At 40.5% G+C, this 22,350-nt stretch overlaps 1 protein-coding gene across 2 annotated transcripts in view; it reads left to right on the top strand.

Moving 5' to 3' along the window:
* The window catches only part of nlgn1 (neuroligin 1), a 442,740-nt gene that overhangs the window by 414,671 nt on the left and 5,719 nt on the right, over positions 1 to 22,350 (top strand). For both annotated transcript variants that reach the window (XM_051672421.1, XM_051672419.1), the window contains one exon: positions 12,047 to 12,259. In XM_051672421.1, the coding sequence (XP_051528381.1) occupies positions 12,047 to 12,259 (213 nt within the window). The remainder of the gene's footprint in view (positions 1 to 12,046; positions 12,260 to 22,350) is intronic.

Raw genomic sequence — 22,350 nt, 5'->3', positions numbered from 1 at the left:
AGCTAAGAGAAGTTTCTGTCCTTTCTGCTGCAGTTCTGCAGTGGCTTTAGCAGTGACTGTAAACTTTAGGATGAAGCAGACTCTAGAGACCAGAATATCATATATTACATCATATATGGGGGTGGTCACTTTTTACTTGGGCCTGTAAGCAAGCACCTGCCTTTAGCAATGATATGGACAGTCAGAGAGGAGACAGAATATGATAGGGAGAATAAGGTAGGAACTGGGACAGGAAAACAGACTCAATCAGAGTCAGACTCAATCTTCCGCTCAAGTGCCATTGCACACTAACCACTAAGCCACAGGTCCAATGCTTATTTTTGCAGAAGTGAGCTGGTTTGTTTGTGACGATCATCATCATGAATCCAGTTTTTAAACACATAGCACCAGGCTCAACACCGGTGACTCCACCGTCACTGCTGCAGAACTGAGATGATTTTCAAAGCTACATTTGTTACTGCAGGGACTGAGCAAATGAGGCTCATCTCAACATCATTTCTTCCCTCGTCTGGCCTCATTAGCGAGACCTTGCCTCCAGGTTCCATGCAGGTTTCTGAGGTCATGTATACCTCTCGCCGAGTAGGGGAGGCCTCAGTTCTCTTCTGTCTCCTAGAAAAAGCCTTGGATCATTATCAACATGAAGTCTGTAATATGTGGATGTACTCTGTTAGATAAGAGTAGTTTCTGGGTCAGCGTTTTTGTAGTGATAAGGCCACCAAAACTGGGAAGACAGCACTCGACTGCATTCTCTCATTCTCACACACGTCACAAAGGAGAGGAATATTTCCGGGTTGTGCACTGGAGAGGAGTGAGTGGGGAAAAAAGATGGAGGGCTATCTTTAGACTCTCACTTCTTATGAAAAGGTTTTATTCTCCCACCGCTCTCTCTCCTTTTTCCTTTCTCTCTTTTCATCCTGCTCACAGTGTGTGTGTGTGTGTGTGTGTGTGTTAAACCGCAGAAGGCTGTTATCTGTATGCAAATGTTGTTCTTTTCTATGGAAAGGGAGCTGGTTAACAATTCAGATCAGGTTCTGAAGCATTGCAACTACCAAGAAGCATATTTCACAGAGAGCTGTGCTGCAGTTTGGGGCTTTCATGCATGTTGCATAGCAGTATTTTAAGAAAAATAATTGTATCCTGTTGATGTACCTCCAACTTTTCAATACAGAGTTCATTTGTTTTGTCAAGCAAATGGCTGACATTCAGATTCAAAATATCTTGAATATCAATGGCTTATATTATTTAAATGTGATGAGTTTTATATATATATATATATATATATATATATATATATATATATATATATTTTTTTTTTTTTTTTTTTTTTTTACACACTTTCTTTTCAAGCTTAATATGCAGAGACAAATTTTAAATATGCCATTCGTAGGTTGATTCCTCCAAAAAGTGTAAACTCTGTGACTCTGTGGCGCTATCAAAACATTGCATTTTATTTTTTTTTTATTTTATTTTTTTTATTTTTTATTTTTTTTTGAGCATCCTGACACAGGTTCAACCAGGGTTGGGCTGTAATGGAATACATGTAACGGCGTTCATATTCAGAATACAAAAATGAAATAACTGTATTCAACCCTTGTTACGTTTTCAAGAACCTGTATTCAGAATGCAGTTAGAATTTAGTTAGAATACTTCTCATAATAAACACAAATAAGGCAGATGTGACAGAAAACAAGTCTCGTCAATCTAGTGAGAACCATCGTTTTTCTAAACACTGCATATGCGAACGCTCACACTTGTCCTCTCGCTTTCTCTTCTCCAGAGCAGTTGCAGTGCCTGTGCAGTGTTGCCAGGGTCACTGTTTCACAACAGATTTAGCTAATTTGAAAACACAATTGCGGGTTAAAATTATACAATTTGCAGTTTTGGGGTTGCTTAAAAAATTTACAGTAGACACTAAATTATGAAAATACAATGTCTTATTTATGTATAATGATTCTGGTATTGAATATGTGGCAACCGCACCGGCACACCATTGTCTTAACAATCAGCACGCTACTAGCTAGCTGTGCACCAGTCTCAATACAGCCAGCAACGTATTTTCACAAATATAACACTCATGTGCATGATTCGTGTATCTTCATCCTCAGTGTTGTTAATCCCCTCTAAACCAGAACTTGAACACCCCTTGTAAATTTGCTGTAAAAATCAGTTTTCATATATATTCAAAACCAAAGTTTTATTTTATGTAACTTTTAAATTCTATTCATTAATGATTCATTTGCATAAACATAAAATAGACATATTCAAACTACTCAAAACATTCAAACTGCAGGCTGTTGCTGCTCTGGGGGTTTGCTTTAGATTGTATATGGTTGTTTGGCCCTGTCAGAAGCTGCTGTGCATCCCTTTAGCAAAGTTAGCAAGCTGGAATAAGTGAAGAGCAAGTATTTACATCAGCCTTCATTAGCCACCCCTGTGCAACTCAGCTAGCACCTAATGTAATTTACACATTACTGAACCCTTAAGCTGTACTTTCACATCAGAGACCACAGACTCTTCCAAAAATAATTTGTTATGTTACGGTAATGTTATGTTATGTTTAGGGCTGTCGATTAAACATTATTTTTGTGTTATGAATTATATGAAAAATAACGTTCAAAGAATAATGCAAAAATTAATCATGCCCCCGAACCATACTTAAAATTCCATGTAAGGAATGTTCCTATCAACGGAGCAATTCAAACTTAATGTACCACATTTATTTTTTTGCAAATCTGTTGCAGAAGGAGCAGTCAGTACAACTCATCAAACCAAAGAGAGCAGGTAGCACAGCCTTCCCAGATGATGTGCTCTTATGCACAAAGATAGCTAGGCCAACAGAATGCAGGGATCTCTGGAAGCATTTTTCTAAAATTTAAAGTTTCAAACTATGTTTTGATCACTGGAGATGATGAAAAATTGTGAGACATAACGCAACCAAAGTGAGACGCTCTACAAGTGTCTTCCTGACACATGAGGTTTAGGACAATAAAAGGGTTCACAGTTCAAAGATATAGAAATTAAACAAACAATTTAATGCCTCTTTTTATATTGTCTAAATGCTTCACATGTCTGCTGCCACAATATATGTGTATGTTGTAATGTATTTTAATGATTTAATTTATAATATTTAATATATACAGCATTATATTGATAATTATTTAAAATATTATATACTAAATTATCTTTATTTGGGGGCCTTTCTCAATACATTTTGATTATATGTGATTTATTGTGATTAATTTCAATTAATTAATTGGCAAATCCTGTAATTAATTAGATTTTAAAAATGTTAATTGATTAACAGTCCTTGTTACGTTAAGTTATGTTATGTTATGTTATTTCCAGAATCAGAATCAGAATCAGAATGAGCTTTATTGCCAAGTATGCAGAGGTGGGTAGTAATGCGCTACAATTACTCCGTTACATTTACTTGAGTAACTTTTTGGGGAAAAAATACTTTTAGAGTAGGTTTAAAAGTGGGGGGTACTCTCACTCAAGTAAATTTCGAATGAATTTTTTTTATTCCTTTACAATGGGCGGCGTTCTTGTCATTGCATTACTGGGTTTAATTTTAATTAATACGCAATTTATTGAGTGATTGTTGAATGGGAATTTTACGAGAGCAGAAGTTCACAAAGAGGCGTGCGCTGCTGTCACAGACTGTCACTCAAGTCATCAGTGCTGCAGCATAAAACTCTTCAAAGTGAAACACTTTCTTCACTCTGCACAGTGAAAAAAAGAATAGTTTCATCATGCAATGCCTTCATTTAACACCAAAACAAGCGGATATTTCAAGATTAAAATCACAGCTTCAATTTAAGGCAGCACACTGAGGTAAGTTTTGGCTCTAATCCTAACGCGGGCTTTTTTGTGTACTGTGATGGTCATTTTCAGGGTGATTCTGTAAATATGGGCTCTTATGACATCAGTTTTTAAGTGTACATTTTTAAATCAGTGCAGCAATATATCAGTGCGCTTTGTCCCACGTGCCGCATGTCATGAGCAATATTTACGCATTTACCATTCACAGGGGGTACTGGAAACTATCGCAACTACTTCAGGTGGATTTACTGTATAAATCCATGTAAACATCCAAGTTAAGTGTAAATAAATGCCTTGGCTCTGCTGTTCGCGTGATTGACAACTGGAGCGCGAACAGACAGCATTTCTGTGCGTGCACAGCGAGGTGCGCAGGGCGGGCACGAGGCGATCGTATGGCGAAGAGAGTGGCTGTGTCCGAAATTGTTCTCTATTTCCTATATAGTGAATGGCAGTTAGTGCACTATTTGTCAGCAGTGAGTGAACGAAATGAGTGGATTCAGACGCTGACGTATACACAAAGCGTCGGATCTCGGGGGCTGTCACAGAAACAACATCACATATGAACTTTTAAAATTTTTGGGCCTTGTTATTCTTATTAAATAATATATTAATACAATAAATCTTCATTTTGTTTGTCATTTTTAATATATACTGTGTGTTAATATAAAGAGTAAACACATTTGATCAAATAAAGAATATATTTTAAAATGTATCTGTATGTTTTGCATCTCTGTATGTTATTATGTTATTTTAATCATTTTAATGATTTGTCAAAAAGTAATTTAATACATTCAGCATGAAAGAAAACATTGCAGGAGTGGAGGAAGCAGTAAACTCCCAGCTCGTACGTCTTCCCTGCGATGAATTGTGGGCAATTAACTGTCGTCGAGTGTACATCAAATGTACACTCGAAATTAGAGTGCATTGTGGGTAAAAATGGGTGAACAAAAGTAGGGAACGAGTGGCTCACTCAGAATTCAGACAATCCTACAAAATGCGGACACTCGAAATAGTGCACTGTATAGTGGATAGGGGGGTTTCAGACACAGCGAGTGTTCCACAACCAGGGTTGGTGCCCTACACAGGCTACTTACTCTGTGCTTAGAGAGCGGAGTTACTGCTGTACAGAACTAATGATCTAAATTCTTTCGACTCTGAAAACTGTAACTACACTGAAATAAGAATCAATGCAGGACTTTAAAAGTTATGAAATAGCAAAAGAAGGCATTAATAAAGCATGATCTTACTTTGGTTTATATTTCAGCATTATATATAATGTCCCTGTGGGACATTTTCATGTTTTCGCCATAATAATTACTAGAAATGTTTCCAAACCTCAATTATGGACAAATTCCTCCAGATCTGACAAGAGCCCTTAAAAAATTTAAATTCTCATTATTTACTCACCCTCATGCCACCCCAGATGTGTGACTTTCTTTCATCTGCTGAACTCAAATGAATATTTTTTAAAAGAATTTCTCAGCTCTGTAGGTCCATACAATGCAAGTGAATGGATGGCAACATTTTAAAGCTAAACAAAATCACATAAGTCAGCATAAAAGTAATCCATAAGACTCCAGTGGTTAAATTAATATCTTCAGAAGCAATGTGGTGGATGAGAAACAGAGAAACAGATCATCTTCATATTCTTCTTCTTGTGTTTTTGGTGATTCACATTCTCTGCATATCACCCCTGCTGTCTAGCAAAAAATGACAAATATTGATCTGTTTCTCACCCACACCTATCATATCACTATATTACTTTTATGCTGCCTTTATGTGCTTTTTGGAGCATCAAAATGTTGGCTTACAGAGCTAAAATATTTTTCTAAAAAAGTAATACATATCTGGGATGGCATGAGGGTGAGTAAATAATGAGAGAATTTTCATTTTTGGGTAAACTACCCCTTTAAAGTGATAGCTCAGCCATAATTTAATATTCTGTCATCATTTCCCTACCCTCATGTTGTTCCAAACTAGTGAGACACTTTGCATTATGTGGAACACAAAATATGTTAGACAGAATGTTAGGGACTGACAGTCTCGCTCACTATTCACTTTCAACATATAGAGAAAAAAAAAAATTCACTGAAGGTAAATAGTCACTCTGGCAAACATTCTGTCTAATATTTACTTCATGTTGCTTGGAAGAAAGAAAGTCATATGGGTTTGGAACAACATGATGGTGAATAATGACAGAATGTCCATTAATAATAATAATAATTCTGTAATACATGTTAAATGTGTATTATGTAATGGAATATAGGGGTGTTAATGTCTATTATGTCATTTGTGAAGTAACGAGTCACTCACTACTTGAGAACTCTTTTAATTGGATACTTTCTTACTCTTACTTAAGTAATTATTTATGTTTAGTACTTTTACTTCTACTTTTACTTTTGGCTACTCTACCCACCTCTGCAGGTATGCTTACACATACAAGGAATTTGTCTTGGTGACAGAAGCTTCCAGTGCACAAACATTACAACAACAAGACAGAGATGATAAAAAATAGAATAAAACTCTAAAGCGAATAGAAAATGTAACTATATATATATATATATTATGCTTTTATGTTGTTACATTGCACTGTGTTGTTACATTATGTTATGTTGTTACATTGATGCTTTACAATACATAATGTTAATATAATTTTTACTGTTCTGTAAAAATGTGTTCAGCAAAACTGTAGGCCTTGCCCAGAGGTAATTTAATGTGCTTAGTCCACTGAAATGGGATATGACAGAGGTGTTACCCTGATAAGAATCTGACAGCTGTAATATATGCTAAATATCTCTTGGTGTACTAAAGTAATCCGTTCCATTATTGAAATGCACATTTCATTACCTGTATTTACCTTGAGAAGATTACTCTGTCTTAGCTTTTGTTTGGATTACATTGGAAGGCAATTTTTTATGTACTAATGTTGCAAAGTCTACAGCCATTTATTTTTTATTAGTGTTTATTTTTCACAAAATGTATTCACATGAAAGACATTCATCATGTAACTGATCCTCCTTGGAGAGGACAGAAATAAAAGGAGATGGATTTTTCTAGAAGAAAGCAGGTTACTTTAATGTAATTTCCCTATGAAATTATTATTATTATATACATATATATATATAATATATATATATATATTTCTTTTTTTTTTTCTTATTAAAATTTTTTGTATTTTGCCAGGAGCAGCAGTTTTCAGGTTTAGAATTCTGCATTTCAAAGCCCTAAAGCCAGGAATAGGTCTGTCAAGTCAACTTCAATTGGGATCCTGCAGTGGTTCACTTATATTAGCCTATGCCAACCCCCAGTGTATTAATCTCTTGTGACCGAGACAATGCTCAGAGCCAGTAGTTCATATAATCTGTGGTTACTGTACATTGTACAGTAGGTTATAGTAATTATCAGTATGTAATACAGCTAATTACCACTTGGGGCAGTGACTATAAAACTCAGTACACTATAAAAAAAAAAATAATAATTCTGTGGGTTTGTAGATTTCATGAAATTCAATATGTAAATTTTATTTAACAGAATTAATTTTTTGTATTTTTGACAGTTTTCTGCATTAAAATTATTTTTTAAATGACTGGAATTAAATATACTAAATTTTGTTGTTAAGGATATAACAATTCTTTTTGAATAATTCCAAATAGAGAGAATATTGAATGACTCTAACATGATGCAAATAAGCTGTTTTCAATTTAATAGTAATAATATTAGGGCAAGCGAACACTACAGGACTGTCAGAATACCTGAATCGCTGTAGTGCTCACATTACACAACAAGGTTTCTTGTCATCTGTCATCTTCTTGTCGTAGCAGCGCACACACTACACAACAGAACGCAGACGAGGTGCAAATACTACAAGATGTTTGGCCAAGAGGCAACCTCAACCAACAGCGAAAAAACGTTTTCTCACATGAATTCACACGAGACATTATTATGATCATGATCATGCTCACTGTCAAAGTCATCTGTGCCCTGATTATGTCTGGAAAAACAAAAGAAGAGATGAAAAAAGAAAATAGGGCAGAAAGAAACATTGGGAAGACATGGGCAGTCTGTGATATCGCAGCATCTGTGACTGCTTAAGACTGGCTCAGATCACATCGTTGAACTGCTCATACTTAACGAGCATCGCCGACCGTAGTGAGCACTGATTTGGCGGCGAGCTGGGGTTTTTGTCACAGACTAAATCTGTCTGCGGAAGAAAATCTGGCCAAAAATCGTGTAGTGTGATTGAGGTTGGCATGGTGGTTCAATGGATAGCACTTGTCGCTTCACAGAATGAAGGTCCCAGGTCGAAATGGATGATAATTTTATCATAGGAAGGGACAGTATGAAGGTGTTGTCACACTGTAAATATTTTTAGGGACATTAACACAACAGGAAGGCAAATTTGTCTCACTGCCAGGTTAGTGGAGACAGAAAAGACAAATAAAGCTGTGACATTTCTGTTAGAAGAGAAACCAAACTGGCAAATGTTCTAATGCAGCATCTCCAGGACTCAACCTACTGTGACTGCCTTTCTTCATCTGTATCCCTGAAAGGAATGTACAATAATGCCTCTTTGACACCTCTCAAATTGCTTTAGGCTATGCTGTTTTAAGTTTTTAGACATTTCCACCATTGGTCCTATTCCCTCTTACCTTTGCTCGCCCTCTCCAGTCCAAATCGAGATTAATTTAACATCTCAAGCCATCTGCTAGAGTTTCAAGAGGAACTGATTTAAGTACATGGCACTTGGAACTAAGCCTCAGTGGCTTTTTCATCTAATTGTGAATTCCAATGTGTGGGCCAACCGTCTGCCATCTGATTCCATTTTTATTCCTCTGTTGGGACTATTCCCAATATGGCTTTCAGCTGTGGAACTTAAGGTCTTATAATACAGACCCTGGCATGTGTGAAAACTGGTACTGTAGGTAGATGTGCCTAAGGTTTTGTTCTGAGGTCAATCCATACAATCGTTATGCACCTCAGAGTGTACTTCTGCAAAGGACAGTTGGTGCAGATGGCTTTTCAAAGTGGCTATCTTTCAATGTTGTGATTCATGTTTTAAAGGATGTTGCTTGACAGTCTTACAATTTCCTGAAATCTGTTATGATAACAGAAGTTGATTACACCTCTTGAAGGAGAGCCATTAGCATGTCTATGAGAGTAGAGCTTGGTTATCTCAGCCCGACAGCTTCCAAGGTTTGGCACTCTGTCTTTCACAGTGTTGCTAACCTTGTACAGGATATCTTGCAATGAAATGTTGTGCTTCACTTTGCCATTTCATTTTGATAATCGTTTGTGGGAGTAACTCTTGAAAGATATTGTTGAAATCTAAAGGCATAGCTATGCATCGGGGCTCTTGTATTTTCAGGGAAGATGGGTACACTATATGGCCAAAGATATGTGGATACCTAAACAACACACTCAAATATGTTTGTTGAACATTTAATTTCCAACTGATTAGCATTAATACGGTGTTGGTACTCCCTAACAGCTCCCACTCTTCTGGGAAGGCTTTCCACTAGTTGTTGGAACATGGCTGTGGGGATTGCGAGTGGAATTAAGGGGCTGAGCCAAACCTGATAATAAGAAGGGGGTTTTCCTTTCAGCCACGTAGTGTAATATCAGGCATTACTAATATTGCTGAACCTTACCTGCTTGTCCTGTTGACCCTTACTTTAAAAGAATTGAGAAATTACTGCTTAGAAAGCAAATCCAGAGCATTCCTCTCCTTCAATGTGGTGACAAAAATCTCAGGGCCTCCATTACATGTCTCATTATAGTATATTGTAGTGAATCTTAATCTCCATACACAATTCTGGGCTATTCATTGTCCAGAGTTATGGAGGCCCTTTTTGTTCCACTGTGATTGGATTGCACCTCTCTGCACGCATGGGGGTGAAGAGCTTGTCTACGCCTGCCTGTGTTAGCAGCCAAATGTGCTCGTGGCTTGGAGCTGCAGACATGAACACTTCACAGTCTGCCATTTGATCGCTTATAATTTTCAAACCTGTGCCTGGTCTTTTTGATTTGCTCTGCACACTGCCTTGGTTAAATGGAATTAATTAAATGTGCACTTGTTTTCGGCGGCCACTTCCAGGTGATCAACTTCTTGATGTAGCAACACAACTAGATCAATTAAATTCAATAAAGAACTCAATTAACCAAAGGAAAGTGCCTGAGTATGGGTCAGATGTGTTTTGTTTGTACATTTTGTGTAAAGGACAAAAGTTATTGTTGATTTTTGTCCTGTTCTTTTGTAAATGAGCATTTTGTAATACTTGCATTGCAGTGAAATTGGTACAGGTTGAAACATGCCTGATTTGAGTCACAGTACAGTATGTGTTGCATTTCTATATTGAATTACATGTGTTCTGGGAATGTGAGGGCAATTGCAAGAGCTAAATGGTACTTTATTCACAGATCATGCACACAATCAGTATTCGGCAATCTCCCCCAAGATGTATCTTCTCAGGATAAGCCTACTGTAGTGAATAAGTTGGTGACTACCTTTCCATTAAAATGCATTGCTGGGATACTTCTGTGTAATCACAAATTTTTCAATGACTCTCATAATATATTGGCACCAACTGTGTTGTTGTTAATTTAAATGTACCTAAGTGGAAGCCAATGGGTAAAACAATAACTGCGTTTTCAACTTAACCCCAGAGAGCTATGGTTCTACTGGCTGAGCAAACTAAACCAAAACATCATTTATTTATTTTTAGTTTTTTTTGTGTGAAGAAAAGCAGAGAAGGATCAATGAAACAGAGAAGGGTAATGTAGATGAATGTAGTTTACACAGTACAGTAGAACTACTGTACAGGCCAGGTCTAACAAGTAAAAATAAAGGTTCTTGTCCAAAACTTAAGTAGTCTACTTCTCAGGTAACATCATAAGTGACCAATTTCAGAACGCTCTACATAGGCAGCAGCTCTGAGCATCATAAAAATATCGCTCATGGGAGAGTCGACTCAATTAGATTTCAATAGCGTTTGGCATGAGCATGTTGCTCAGAAATTGTTGCAATAATCTCTTAAGCTTAAAAATGCACAGTGCATACAAATATTGGGTGAAATAGTCAATTTTTAATTACACTGGAATAATTATATCAAAACGTTTTGGTATTGAATTAATTATATCTATAATCAGCATTTCTCTCGCTCACCACAATGCATTATGGGAAATATAATGCATTATTATCTGCCAAAGATACATGCAACTATGCCTAAGAAATTGGCCAAAAGAAGGTATCTTGGAAGGCAGCTTAATTATGCTACCTACCTTTTTGAAGAGCTGCAGCTTTAGTAGTGTGTATGTGATGCTGACTATGGCTTACATAGTTAGCTCACTAGGTTTGGAACAGAGCCAACATGATTTATGATGAACTCTTAAATTCTTTCTACACCGAATGGCACAGCGCTTCAAATGCAAATGTAAATCTTGTGATAATTTTGCAGAACAACATGTAGATACACAATAAATACATTGTATTGTATGCATTTTAATGTTATTACATAATAGTTAAAGACACCTAATATAAAGTTGGACTAATCTTTTTGCCATTAATTTTATTTTGCTCTATAAGCCGGATTGTGATGTTTCTGGTCTCTGGTCTACTCATTTAAATAATCGTATGTTGTTCCAATAATAACATTATATCAATAATTCAATAGCAATTATATTTTCCATTAGATATCCATTGAAAATAAAGTACAGCTTATTCACCCATTTAACTGTTGTTTAATTGTAGCCTTGAGCTCACAGCTGATTGGTCTGTGTTTGCTGTGTTCTTATTTGAAATGTTCACTTCAACCCATCCAGCTTGATTTCCTTTTTTTTTTTTTTTTTTCATTTTTTAATAATAGTGCTACAATAGCCCAAATAATGAGGCTGCACAAACACAACATGCTAATAGCCAGGAGAGGTCAGGCAGAGTGTGAGTTCCAAGAAATAAACAGCCATTTAAGGCTGTTTATATAAGCTGTCCTGAGGTGAAAAAGTGTGGTCATAATAATTCTTGGATGGTAAAAGAGTGTTTTGAGAGGGGTTGGGTTGGTGGTGGTGGGGGGCGGGGGGGTGGGGTTGGATGTCTCAAATACTTTCTTCTGCAATTTGCTTTTACATATTTCAGTTTCTCACAGCCTTTTTTTTAAAGGCTTTACATTAGAACAGCGCTGCAAAGAATATTCAGTCTATTATTTCTGTCTATTATTTCTTCCATTTGCAGGTTTTCTGAGCACAGGAGACCAGGCAGCCAAGGGTAACTACGGACTTCTCGATCAAATCCAGGCCCTGCGCTGGACAAGTGAAAACATTGCTTTCTTTGGGGGTGACCCTTTACGCATTACTGTTTTTGGCTCTGGTGCCGGTGCCTCATGTGTCAACCTCCTCACTCTGTCCCATTATTCTGAAGGTAACCGCTGGAGCAATTCAACCAAAGGTACAATGCAGAGATTTTAACTATTCAAACCTGTTTTGTCTGCATGTCAGCTGTTTGTGTTTAAGCTCATTTTAAAGGTCTTGTCTTTTGGAATGGCTAAATTTCATCTCTGTTTTTAACTTTCTACTGTCAGCATTATGCATTTGAAAATAATTAATCTGATTTACAACCTTAATTATGGAAAACCAAGTGTGACAACAGATTTATCTGTAAACTAGCTATTAATATGGTCAAATTTATTTAGAATAATGCATTGCTGAGCAGTAAAGGGGTGTTTAACACTGACAGCGTGAGTGGCGTGAAGTCATTAATTTTCAATGAGAGTTTATGATTTCCGGCGAATTGAGCATCATTGACCGTTGATGATGCAACAGAGATGAGCAGAGTTCAACTTTATGAAAATGAGCAGTGATGTGATGCAGCGAATTTATTAGAGCCAATGTGTGTGCAAACTACTAGCAAAGACCAACAGCACAGTGACTGCGAGCTCCAACCAGCTCTTTAATCACTGTCAGTGTGAACACACTTTAACTTAGTACAAAAAAAAACTTCACTGATCACTCTAAATCATTTCATGGAACACAAAGTTTGCTCAATTTCACAGAGGCTGTGTGCTTAATACAAAAATCATAATGCCAACAAGGTTGCAAAAACGTCATGCAGAAGTTCCTTCATTGGCTTAGCATTAACTGAGCTAATTTGTCAACCTCTAGCATGCTAACACACTCAGTTTGACCTGATATCACTTGTTTATAGAAATTACATTTTCGGAGGTTGCTTGGTTCCATGCTAGGTTCGGACGTGTGAACGGTGAGGTCTGCGCACTTTGCTAGTTTTAACACTATTAATATCATAAACTGGTGAGATTTGATACACTCTGTTCCATAACTGTTCTAGGAAGACAATATTTCAAAGAATTCAAAATCCTCGGGCTCTGGAGACATTAAAAGACACTTACGTACTCAAGTGGACACCCCCCCCAGAGGCCTCGAGCCAGGGAGCAGACTTGGCCGGTGAAGTGAGTGAATTCTGGCCAAATTTCAGGCCCCGATCAATTCTGGCCAACTTTCTGAGATCATCCGATAAAGATCTCGTGTTACGTGAGGCAAGGAATAACGTCATGGTTACTTTCATAACCTCCATTCCCTGATGGAGGGAACGAGATGTTGTGTCGATGTAGTGACACTAGGGGTCACTCTTGGGAGCCCCAAACACCTCTGCTTTTTTGGAAAAAGGCCAATGGGAATTGGCGAGTGGAATTTGCATGCCACTCCCCTGGACATACGGGTATAAAAGGAGCTGGTATGCAACCACTCATTCAGGTTTTGTGCTGAGGAGCCGAGACAAGGTCCCGGCCATTTCAGCGGGTAGTTCAGCATTGTGGCAGGAGGGACACAACGTCTTGTTCCTTCCATCAGGGAACAGAGGTTATGAAAGTAACCATGATGTTCCCTATCTGTCACTCACTTGACGTTGTGTCGATGTAGTGATACTAGGGGTCCCTATACAAAATGCCACAACTAGCTGAACTGTGTTACATGAACTGGCGGTGTGAGACAGGCAGACCGCTGTGTGCCTCATAGCCAGCACACCAGGCCATCACGTAACCTCTCCCAACACTCTTATGAGCATCAAATGGTCCTTCAGGAACAAGTCGACTACCCAACAATAGGGACAGGCTAGCCCAGCCGAGGCCTGTTTTCCTCTCTTATCTCCCCAAAAAGAGTGGAATTTGTTAACCGACTGGGAGCCATAAGTGTCTACGTCGGGGGGTGTCCCTCCCAAGGGGAAGACACCGTGGAGACCACACCCCGCCCAAAAAGGGGGGAGGGGGTATTTTCAGTGGAACACATCACATGGTCTTACCGAGTCTTGTCGGAAGTATGTCATGTGGAGAGGTCCCATGGTAGGTCCTACCTGAAGGGGGAGGAGTTTCTACAAAGCATGGTGACTGGGGGCAGAGGGGCCTCTGCCCAAGGAAGACGCAGTTTACTGACAGGAAAACAAGGTCCGAGAACCATGTCTGGGTGGGTCAGTAGGGTGCTACTAGGACGATCTGCTCCTCGTCCTCCCTGACCTTGCACAGGGTCTGTGCAAGTAGGCTCACTGGGGGAAATGCGTCTTTGTGTAGTCCAGGGGGCCAGCTGTGTGCCAGTGCATCTATACCGAGGGGTGCCTCGGTCAGGGCGTTTCAAATCGGGCAGTGGGAGGATTCCCGGGAAGCAAACAGTTCTACCTGTGCTCGACTGAATCGACTCCAAATCAGCTGGATCACCTGAGGGTGGAGTCTCCACTCTCCCCTGAGGGTAACCTGACGTGACAGCGCGTCCGCTGCGGTGTTGAGGTTGCCCGGGATGTGAGTGGCTCGTATCGACTTGAGGCACTGCTGACTCCAGAGGAGGAGACGGCGGGCGAGTTGTGACATGCAACGGCAGCATAGACCGCCTTGATGGTTGATGTACGCTACCGTCGCTGTGTTGTCCGTCTGGACCAATGGATCAATGGCCGGAACCTCCGCAGGGCGAGCAGTACTGCCAACAAGTCTAGGCAGTTGATGTGCCAAAGCAGCCGTGGTCCAGTCCAGGAGCTGGTGGCTGTGTGCCCATTGCATACAGCACCATAGCCCATCTTGGAGGCGTCTGTTATAACCACGATGTGCCTGGAGACCTGCTCTAGGGGAACTCCTGCCCACAGAAATGCAAGGTCGGTCCAAGGACTGAAGAGGCGGTGACAGATCGGCGTGATGGTCACGCGATGTGTCCCGCGGCACCATGCCCATCTCGGGACTCGAGTCTGAAGCCAGTGCTGAAGCGGTCTCATATCAACCCGAGCAGTATGCCCCAGGAGCCTCTGAAAAAGTTTCAGTGGAACCACTGCCCTCCATCTGAACACCTTCAGACAGTTCAGCACCGACTGTGTGCGCTCGTTCGTGAGGCGCGCTGTCATCGAGATTGAGTCCAACTCCAAACCGAGAAAAGAGATGCTCTGAACCGGGGAGAGCTTGCTCTTTTCCCAGTTGACCCAAAGCCCCAGTCGGCTGAGGTGCCGGAGCACGAGGTCCCTGTGTGCGCACAGCAACTCTCGAGAGTGAGCTAGGATTAGCCAGTAATCGAGATAGTTGAGGATGTGGATGCCCACTTCCCTAAGCGGGGCAAGGGCTGCCTCTGTGACCTTCATGAAGACACGAGGGGACAAGGAGAGGCCGAAGGGGAGGACCTTGTACTGGTACACCTGGCCTTCGAAGGCAAACCGCAGAAAGGGTCTGTGTTGAGGTAAGACTGAGACTTGGAAATACGCGTCCTTCAGGTTTACTGCCGTGAACCAATCTTGATGCTGGAAGCTCGCTAGAATGCGTTCTTGCATCAGCATCTTGAACGGGAGTCTGTGCAAAGCCCGGTCCAGTACTCGCAGGTCCAGGATTGGTCGCAACCCACCGCCTTTCTTCAGTACGATGAAGTAAGGGCTGTAGAACCCTTTCTTCATCTCGGCTGGAGGGACAGGCTCTATCACGTCCTTGCACAGAAGGGTAGCGATCTCCGCACACAAGGTAGCGGCGTTCTCGCTCTTCACCGAGGTGAAGCAGATGCCGCTGAACCTGGGCGGGCACCTGGTGAACTGAATCACGTAGCTGAGTTGGACGGTCCGGGTCAACCATCGCGACGGGTTGGAAAGCGCGAGCCACGCGCCCAAACTCCGGGCGAGGGGGACCAAGGGAATGATCACGTTGTACATACCGGCGGGTGGAGCCTCGTGGCGGGGCAGAGCTCGAGGTGCCACGTCGAGGGGATTCGAGCCCCATGGCCATGCTGAGTCCAGGGACATCGAAGGAATCTCGTCCTCGATTCCACCGGAACCAATGCCGTGTGGGCATGTTTGTGCCACAGCTGGACGCACAGAGGCGGGGGGTCTGCCGCTCGAGCATTATAACTGTAAAAATGGGACGGAGGACAGTGGTCGTGACGACAGTCATATGCACCGGACATGTGACTTAGGAAATGAGAAAACCACTCTTTTGTTGAACTTTTTGGTACCGCAGCCCCTTGGGCATGTGGCAAAATATTAAACAAAGGATTCTCCTCCCGGCCCTCCACCGTGGGATGGAGTGGTCTGCTCACCAGCTCCAGAGAAGCAGGTCTCTCACCCCTGGGTCGCCCATCTCAGGGGCACTTTTAAGCCTTCCTCGGGTTCTTAGCGGCCGGCTGTGAGACGGGTGGCATCTGTTTCCTGCGTTGGGCTCCATGCCGGGGCCGGGCCACAGGGGCCACGTGTTGTTGCTGCAGGAGGACGCCCATGGCGACGAGCAGACGGAGTGTGGGGTCTTGAGCCGCACCGGGGCAGGATGTGTTGTATGGCCTCCATCTGCTTCTTCACTGCCGAGAACTGCTGGGCAAAGTCCTCAACAGTGTCGCCAAACAGGGCAATCTGGGAGATGGGGGTGTCAAGGAACCGTGCCTTGTCAGCCTCTCGCATCTCAACCACGTTGAGCCAAAGGTGGCGCTCCTGGACCACCAGGGTGGACATCGCCTGCCCGAGAGACCACGCTGTGACCTTCATCACCCGGAGAGCGAGGTTGGTCGCCGAGCGCAGTTCCTGCATCAATCCCGGGTCAGAACTACCCTCGTGCAGTTCTTTTAGTGCCTTGGCTTGGTGTACTTGCAGGAGAGTCATGGCGTGCTTTCTTACGAATGCAAGCCACGACCACAATGTTGCCATGGTCATGTTCTCGCAATGAGGACAAGACCCATCCACGAATGATGTCTCCGTGTGGGCAACACCCAGACAGGTAAGACAGCGATCGTGGCCCATCAGAAGCGGAGAGATAACAACCTCAACCAGGATTAACACACAAACGGAAAGGCATCTTTAAAAAGACGTTCCGTGCGTGCCACTCTTTTAGAATGAAAATATACTCTTTTTTTTTTAGAATATACTCTTTTGTTATTCTGCCGAAGTGCCCAGGGGCATTCTCTGCACTCCATGGGTGCAGAGGGGGAGAAGCCGCTGAAATGCGGCGTAAAATCCAGCAGATGAGGTGAATGAACTTGCGGATGAATTCAGCTTCAATGAATAGAACCGCTTGGCTCCGAAGAGAAACTCTGAATGAGTGGTTGCATACCAGCTCCTTTTATACCCGTATGTCCCGGGGAGTAGCATGCAAATTCCACTTGCCAATTCCCATTGGCCTTTTTTCAAAAAAGCAGAGGTGTTTGGGGCTCCCAAGAGTGACCCCTAGTGTCACTACATCGACACAACGTCGAGTGAGTGACAGATAGGGAAAGGAAGGCTTTCTTGGAAGAACCACAGCATTTTCTTGTTCTCAGACTTTGCAAATTCGACAAGAGAGAAACGTGATCGATTCAAGGAATGCAAGAAACTCTTACAGCAACGGAAGGTTGCTTTTGCAATGATGTTCCTCGCCAAACTGGGAATAGATGCTAAAGATGGCCGCAAAATATTTACATGTCCCCAGCAAGCGATGTCCTTCATAAAGTCAATGGAGTGAGTAAGTTATTTTGTGGTATCACATTCCATGTGGAGAGAGCAGATTGTCTCATGCCATGTGGAATGTGAATGGGTTGGGGCACCCCATAAATAGAAGAAAGGTTATTTCTCTTCTTAAGTGTAAGAAATATGATATAGTGTTTCTTCAAGAAACGCATCTTTCCCTGCAGGAAGCTGAAAAATTTGGGAAGATATGGGGTGGACATGTTTTCTTTAGTGCTGGCTCCCTCATTTCATCTGATGTTGATTGCTCAATTGGAAAAATTTTAGTCTATGGCAAAAAGGAAATCATATAGTTGGCACTTTAATGTATCCCTTTTGCAAAATCCTGAATTCCAACAAATGTTAAAGGCTGAAATCAATGTTTATATGGAGACCAACTGGTCCACAGTATCCTATGTGGGCGTGGCTTGGGTGTTACTTAAAGCAGTTCTTAGGGGCTGGATCATACAGTATGCCTCATTCACCAAAAAATCCAAAGCACGAGAACTCGTGGAGTTGGAAGGGAATATTAAAAGTGCAGAGACAGAGCTGAAGTGCCGAATGTCGTCTGATGGCCTCAGAGAATTGACCCTACTGAAATACAGATATAATACTATTTTGTCACAGAAGGTGGAGTTTTGGCTATTCAGGGAAAGACAGTCATACTTTGAGTTGGGGGACAAGGCCGGAAAACACCTGGCTAGATATATAAAACAGAGAGAGTTTTTTTCTACCATTCCCTCAGTGAAATATGCTGGTGGTGAAATATTTACCTCAGCCATTGATATTAATAATGCTTTTAAAGTATTCTGTCTTGATCTCTATTGTTCCACATCTTCGTCTACTGATAAGGATATTAGAAACTTTGTGGAACAATTAGAACTTCCTAAAATGACGGCTGAGCAAAAAAATTTTCTTGATTCTGAGATAACCTTGGAGGAGCTTGGTGAGATAATTAAGGCCTTGCCTACAGGCAAGGCTCCGGGCCAGATGGCTTTGCCGCTGAGTATTTTAGATCTTATGCTACAGAATTGGCTCCACTCTTGCTAGAAGTTTATACGGAATCATTAAAGAATGGAAAGCTTCCGCCGACCATGATGCAAGCCCGGATCAGTCTGATTCTTAAAAAGGACAAAGATCCAAGCGAGTGTAAGAGTTACCATACAATTTCCCTGATCCAGCTAGATGTTAAAATATTATCAAAATTTTTGGCTAACCGTTTAAGTAAAGTTATGACATCTCTTATACATATAGATCAGGTAGGGTTTATTCAGGGCCATAGCTCTTCTGATAACATTAGGCGTGTCATAAATATCATGTGGTCAGTGGCGAATGATCAGACTCCGGTCGCTGCCATCTCACTTGTTGCCAAAAAGGTGTTTGATATGGTAGAATGGAATTACCTTTTTAAGATTTTGGAAATGTACGGGTTCGGGAATACTTGGATTAAGTTACTTTATAGACACCCGGTAGCGGAAGTACAAACTAATGGATTAATTTCTGATTATTTTACTCTGGATAGGGGCACCTGGCAGGGTTGCCCTCTTTCCCCATTATTGTTCTGTCTTGCCCTGGAACCATTAACAGCCAGGATAAGAAAGGAGGATGATTTTCCAAGGGTGGTGGTGGGAGGTGTGGCACATAAGCTTTTGCTTTACGCAGATGATATTTTATTTTTCGTCTCTGACAATACTAGATCTATACCTTGCCTCCAAAGAATTATTAAATCCTTTTCTACGTTTTTGGGATACAGAGTTAATTGGTCTAAATCCGAAGCTTTGGCTCTGACAGCGAACTGCCCGGTAACGGCTTTTCAGCTGGGCACCTTCCAGTGGCCCAAACAAGGCATTAAGTATTTGGATATTTTATTCCCAGAAAGTTTTGTGATTTAATTAGAGTTAAGGTTTTCAAGCGATGTGGGCAGGTGGGCTTCATTACATTTATCTATGATTGGGAAGGTTATTGTTATTAAAAAGAATTGTATTCCAAAATACAACTACCTGCTACAGTCTCTCCCTATAGATGTCCCCCTCTCTTATTTCAAGCAATTTGATAGCATAGCAAAGTCCTTCATTTGGAATGGTAAATGTCCCAGATTACATTTCAGTAAGTTGCATAGGCCGATTGACAAGGGTGGGCTAGGCCTACCCAAGATTTTGTTTTATTATTATGCATTCCATCTCAGACATTTGGCTCATTGGTCGCTTCCACCTGAGAGAGCCCCTCCCTGGTTTTTTATTGAACAAGAAGTTCTTGCCCCTATTTCGCCATTGCAAAGCTTTTCAATCAAACTATTCAGAGAAGTTAAGTTACACCATTATCTCGCATTTGCACTGTGGACAAAAGTGTCCAGAGTGTTTAATTCGGACATTTATTTAAATGTTGCCTCGAGCATGTGGCTGAACCCAAAATTATGTATTAATAAGTCCCCTTTTCTGCAGGTCAGGTTGTTGAGATCCTTTGAAAATTTGGTTCAACATATTGGGATTCCCCGATCTCAGTTCTTTAGGTATTTACAGCTGCACCACCTGCTCTGTACTATTTTTGAGAGTAGCATACACCCCCCTAAAGAGGCAGATACTCTGGGAGTGGTGATTACTGCTTTTTGAAAAGGTCATGAGGCATCAGTGTATTACGGAGCTTTAACTTCTATCAAGAGATTATGGGAGAAAGATTTAAACTTGGTATTGGAGGAGGGAGTGTGGGCTAGGATTCTAAAAAATGTCAAGTCTGCATCTAGAGATTCAAGGGTGCGCTTTATGCAATTCAAGATTTTACATCAATTCTCAATGTTTTGCTTTTCTTTGTTGTGTGAATCAATAAAAATGTTAATCACAAAAAAAAAAAAAAAAAAAAATTTCCTAGGTTGCTTCGCATTCTCATCTTTATTTAGTTGAGTCCATACACATCACCGGGCGTGCCAGGAGCATAGTCCTACTGTCCAAATAAAGCATTCACCTTCCACTGGCACAAAAAGGGTATACACGTTAATTCCATTTTCAGTCTCTCTGCTTGGAAGATTGCTTTGTGAAGAGGCCTACTGGCACAGACCTGCTTTAAGGTTGTCACTATCATTCAAATGAACCCAGAGACACATTTGGAAGAGACTGGAGTATTCCATGCGACTGCTTAAACTGTGCACTGGTTAATATTGAATATTTTTAATATATTTCAAATGTTTTAGCAGTGTATTATTAATTCGTAAACATATTAATCTGTTCATAAGAACATTTCGACTGTTACGTTGAATTGCGATCTAAAATATCCCCTTATCTCCATTTCATTTCCATGTGTGTGTTTTTATAGTTTTTGCTTTTTTAGTAAGGACATGTTTTTGCTCATAACTGCACTGCTAAGACTGAGATCCCAGGGGTTGTCATGGTAACAGAGTAACTCAATTTTCCTCTCTCTTTCTCTTTCTGTTTTTCTTTCTATCTCACACACACATTCTATCTCTCTGCTGTTCACTCACTTTTTGGTCTTGATGTTTGTGCATGATATCTGCTTGTCTTCAATGTTACGGGTCAGTTTTGTTAGTGTCTATTCTGTATGTACACAGTGCAAACAGCTAATTAATTTGAATGCATTGTAATCGAATTCTAGAAACATCTGTCAATTTAAAATCACAGATGTGGAAAATGCGGTTTTCCCGCTTAAATTTTAATGACAGTAGAATTTTGTTCTCGGCTCATTGTACAATTAAAGTTCATCAGCATTCCCAAGACTTGCATGGCATTTGTTCTCAAACAGTTTAAGATTAGCTTAAAGCTGCACTACGTAACTTTGTGCTCTCTAGATTGAAGATCTATGGCTGAAAGTTAAAATTGTAGCAATTTGCTGAAGAACACATTATGTGAGTCGTGTTTCGGCACTGCTCTTCCAGCGGATAAATCTCATGATTTGAGCTTACCTGGACATTGCCTGTGTGTGATCATGACTGGAAGATATTTAGAGACATAACGTGCTGTTTTTATGTTGATATTATGTTATACAATTAAACATTAAGAACTGAAATATTACTTGCTTTGATGAAGATAAAAAAAACATCCTATTTACATATTTTGAATTAATTAATTTTGCACATAGTGCTTTTCTGACACTACACTCAAAGCACTTTTTCATAGAGAACAGGGTATTCCAGTATTACCAGTATATTTTAATATGATTATTCAAGTGTTTTATCTTCTGTTATGTTTGTATTGTACTACACATGTCAATTTATGAAGTTATGCTCGTGATATGGCTGATATGAGTTCAATGGAAGACTTTCATATTTTTATATTATATTGTACAGCCTCAGTTGATAACCCAGCAAACATGTTGTGGCGACGTTGCTGCCACATTCCATTTTTACTTTGCAACGCTGTTTGTGACGTGTTCTCCACGTTGTGACAACGTAGAAAGTAAGACGATGTTCCAGCTACATTTGTTTATTCCTGATGCCATAGAAACACATTACTCTTGATTACCCATTATTTCCATTATTTTTAACAAATTAAGCCTCAAAATAAAAAAATTGTAATAAAAAAAAAAAAACATTTTTAACATTGCTAGTATTTTACAACGTTCTTTAAAGTTACATTTACAGTAAAATATTCAATTATAAT

This window comes from Myxocyprinus asiaticus, chromosome 35, assembly GCF_019703515.2.
Source record: "Myxocyprinus asiaticus isolate MX2 ecotype Aquarium Trade chromosome 35, UBuf_Myxa_2, whole genome shotgun sequence".
NCBI classification, from domain to species: domain Eukaryota; kingdom Metazoa; phylum Chordata; class Actinopteri; order Cypriniformes; family Catostomidae; genus Myxocyprinus; species Myxocyprinus asiaticus.
Note: the sequence above shows the minus strand (reverse complement) of the source record. Positions and strands in the feature narration are given on the sequence as shown.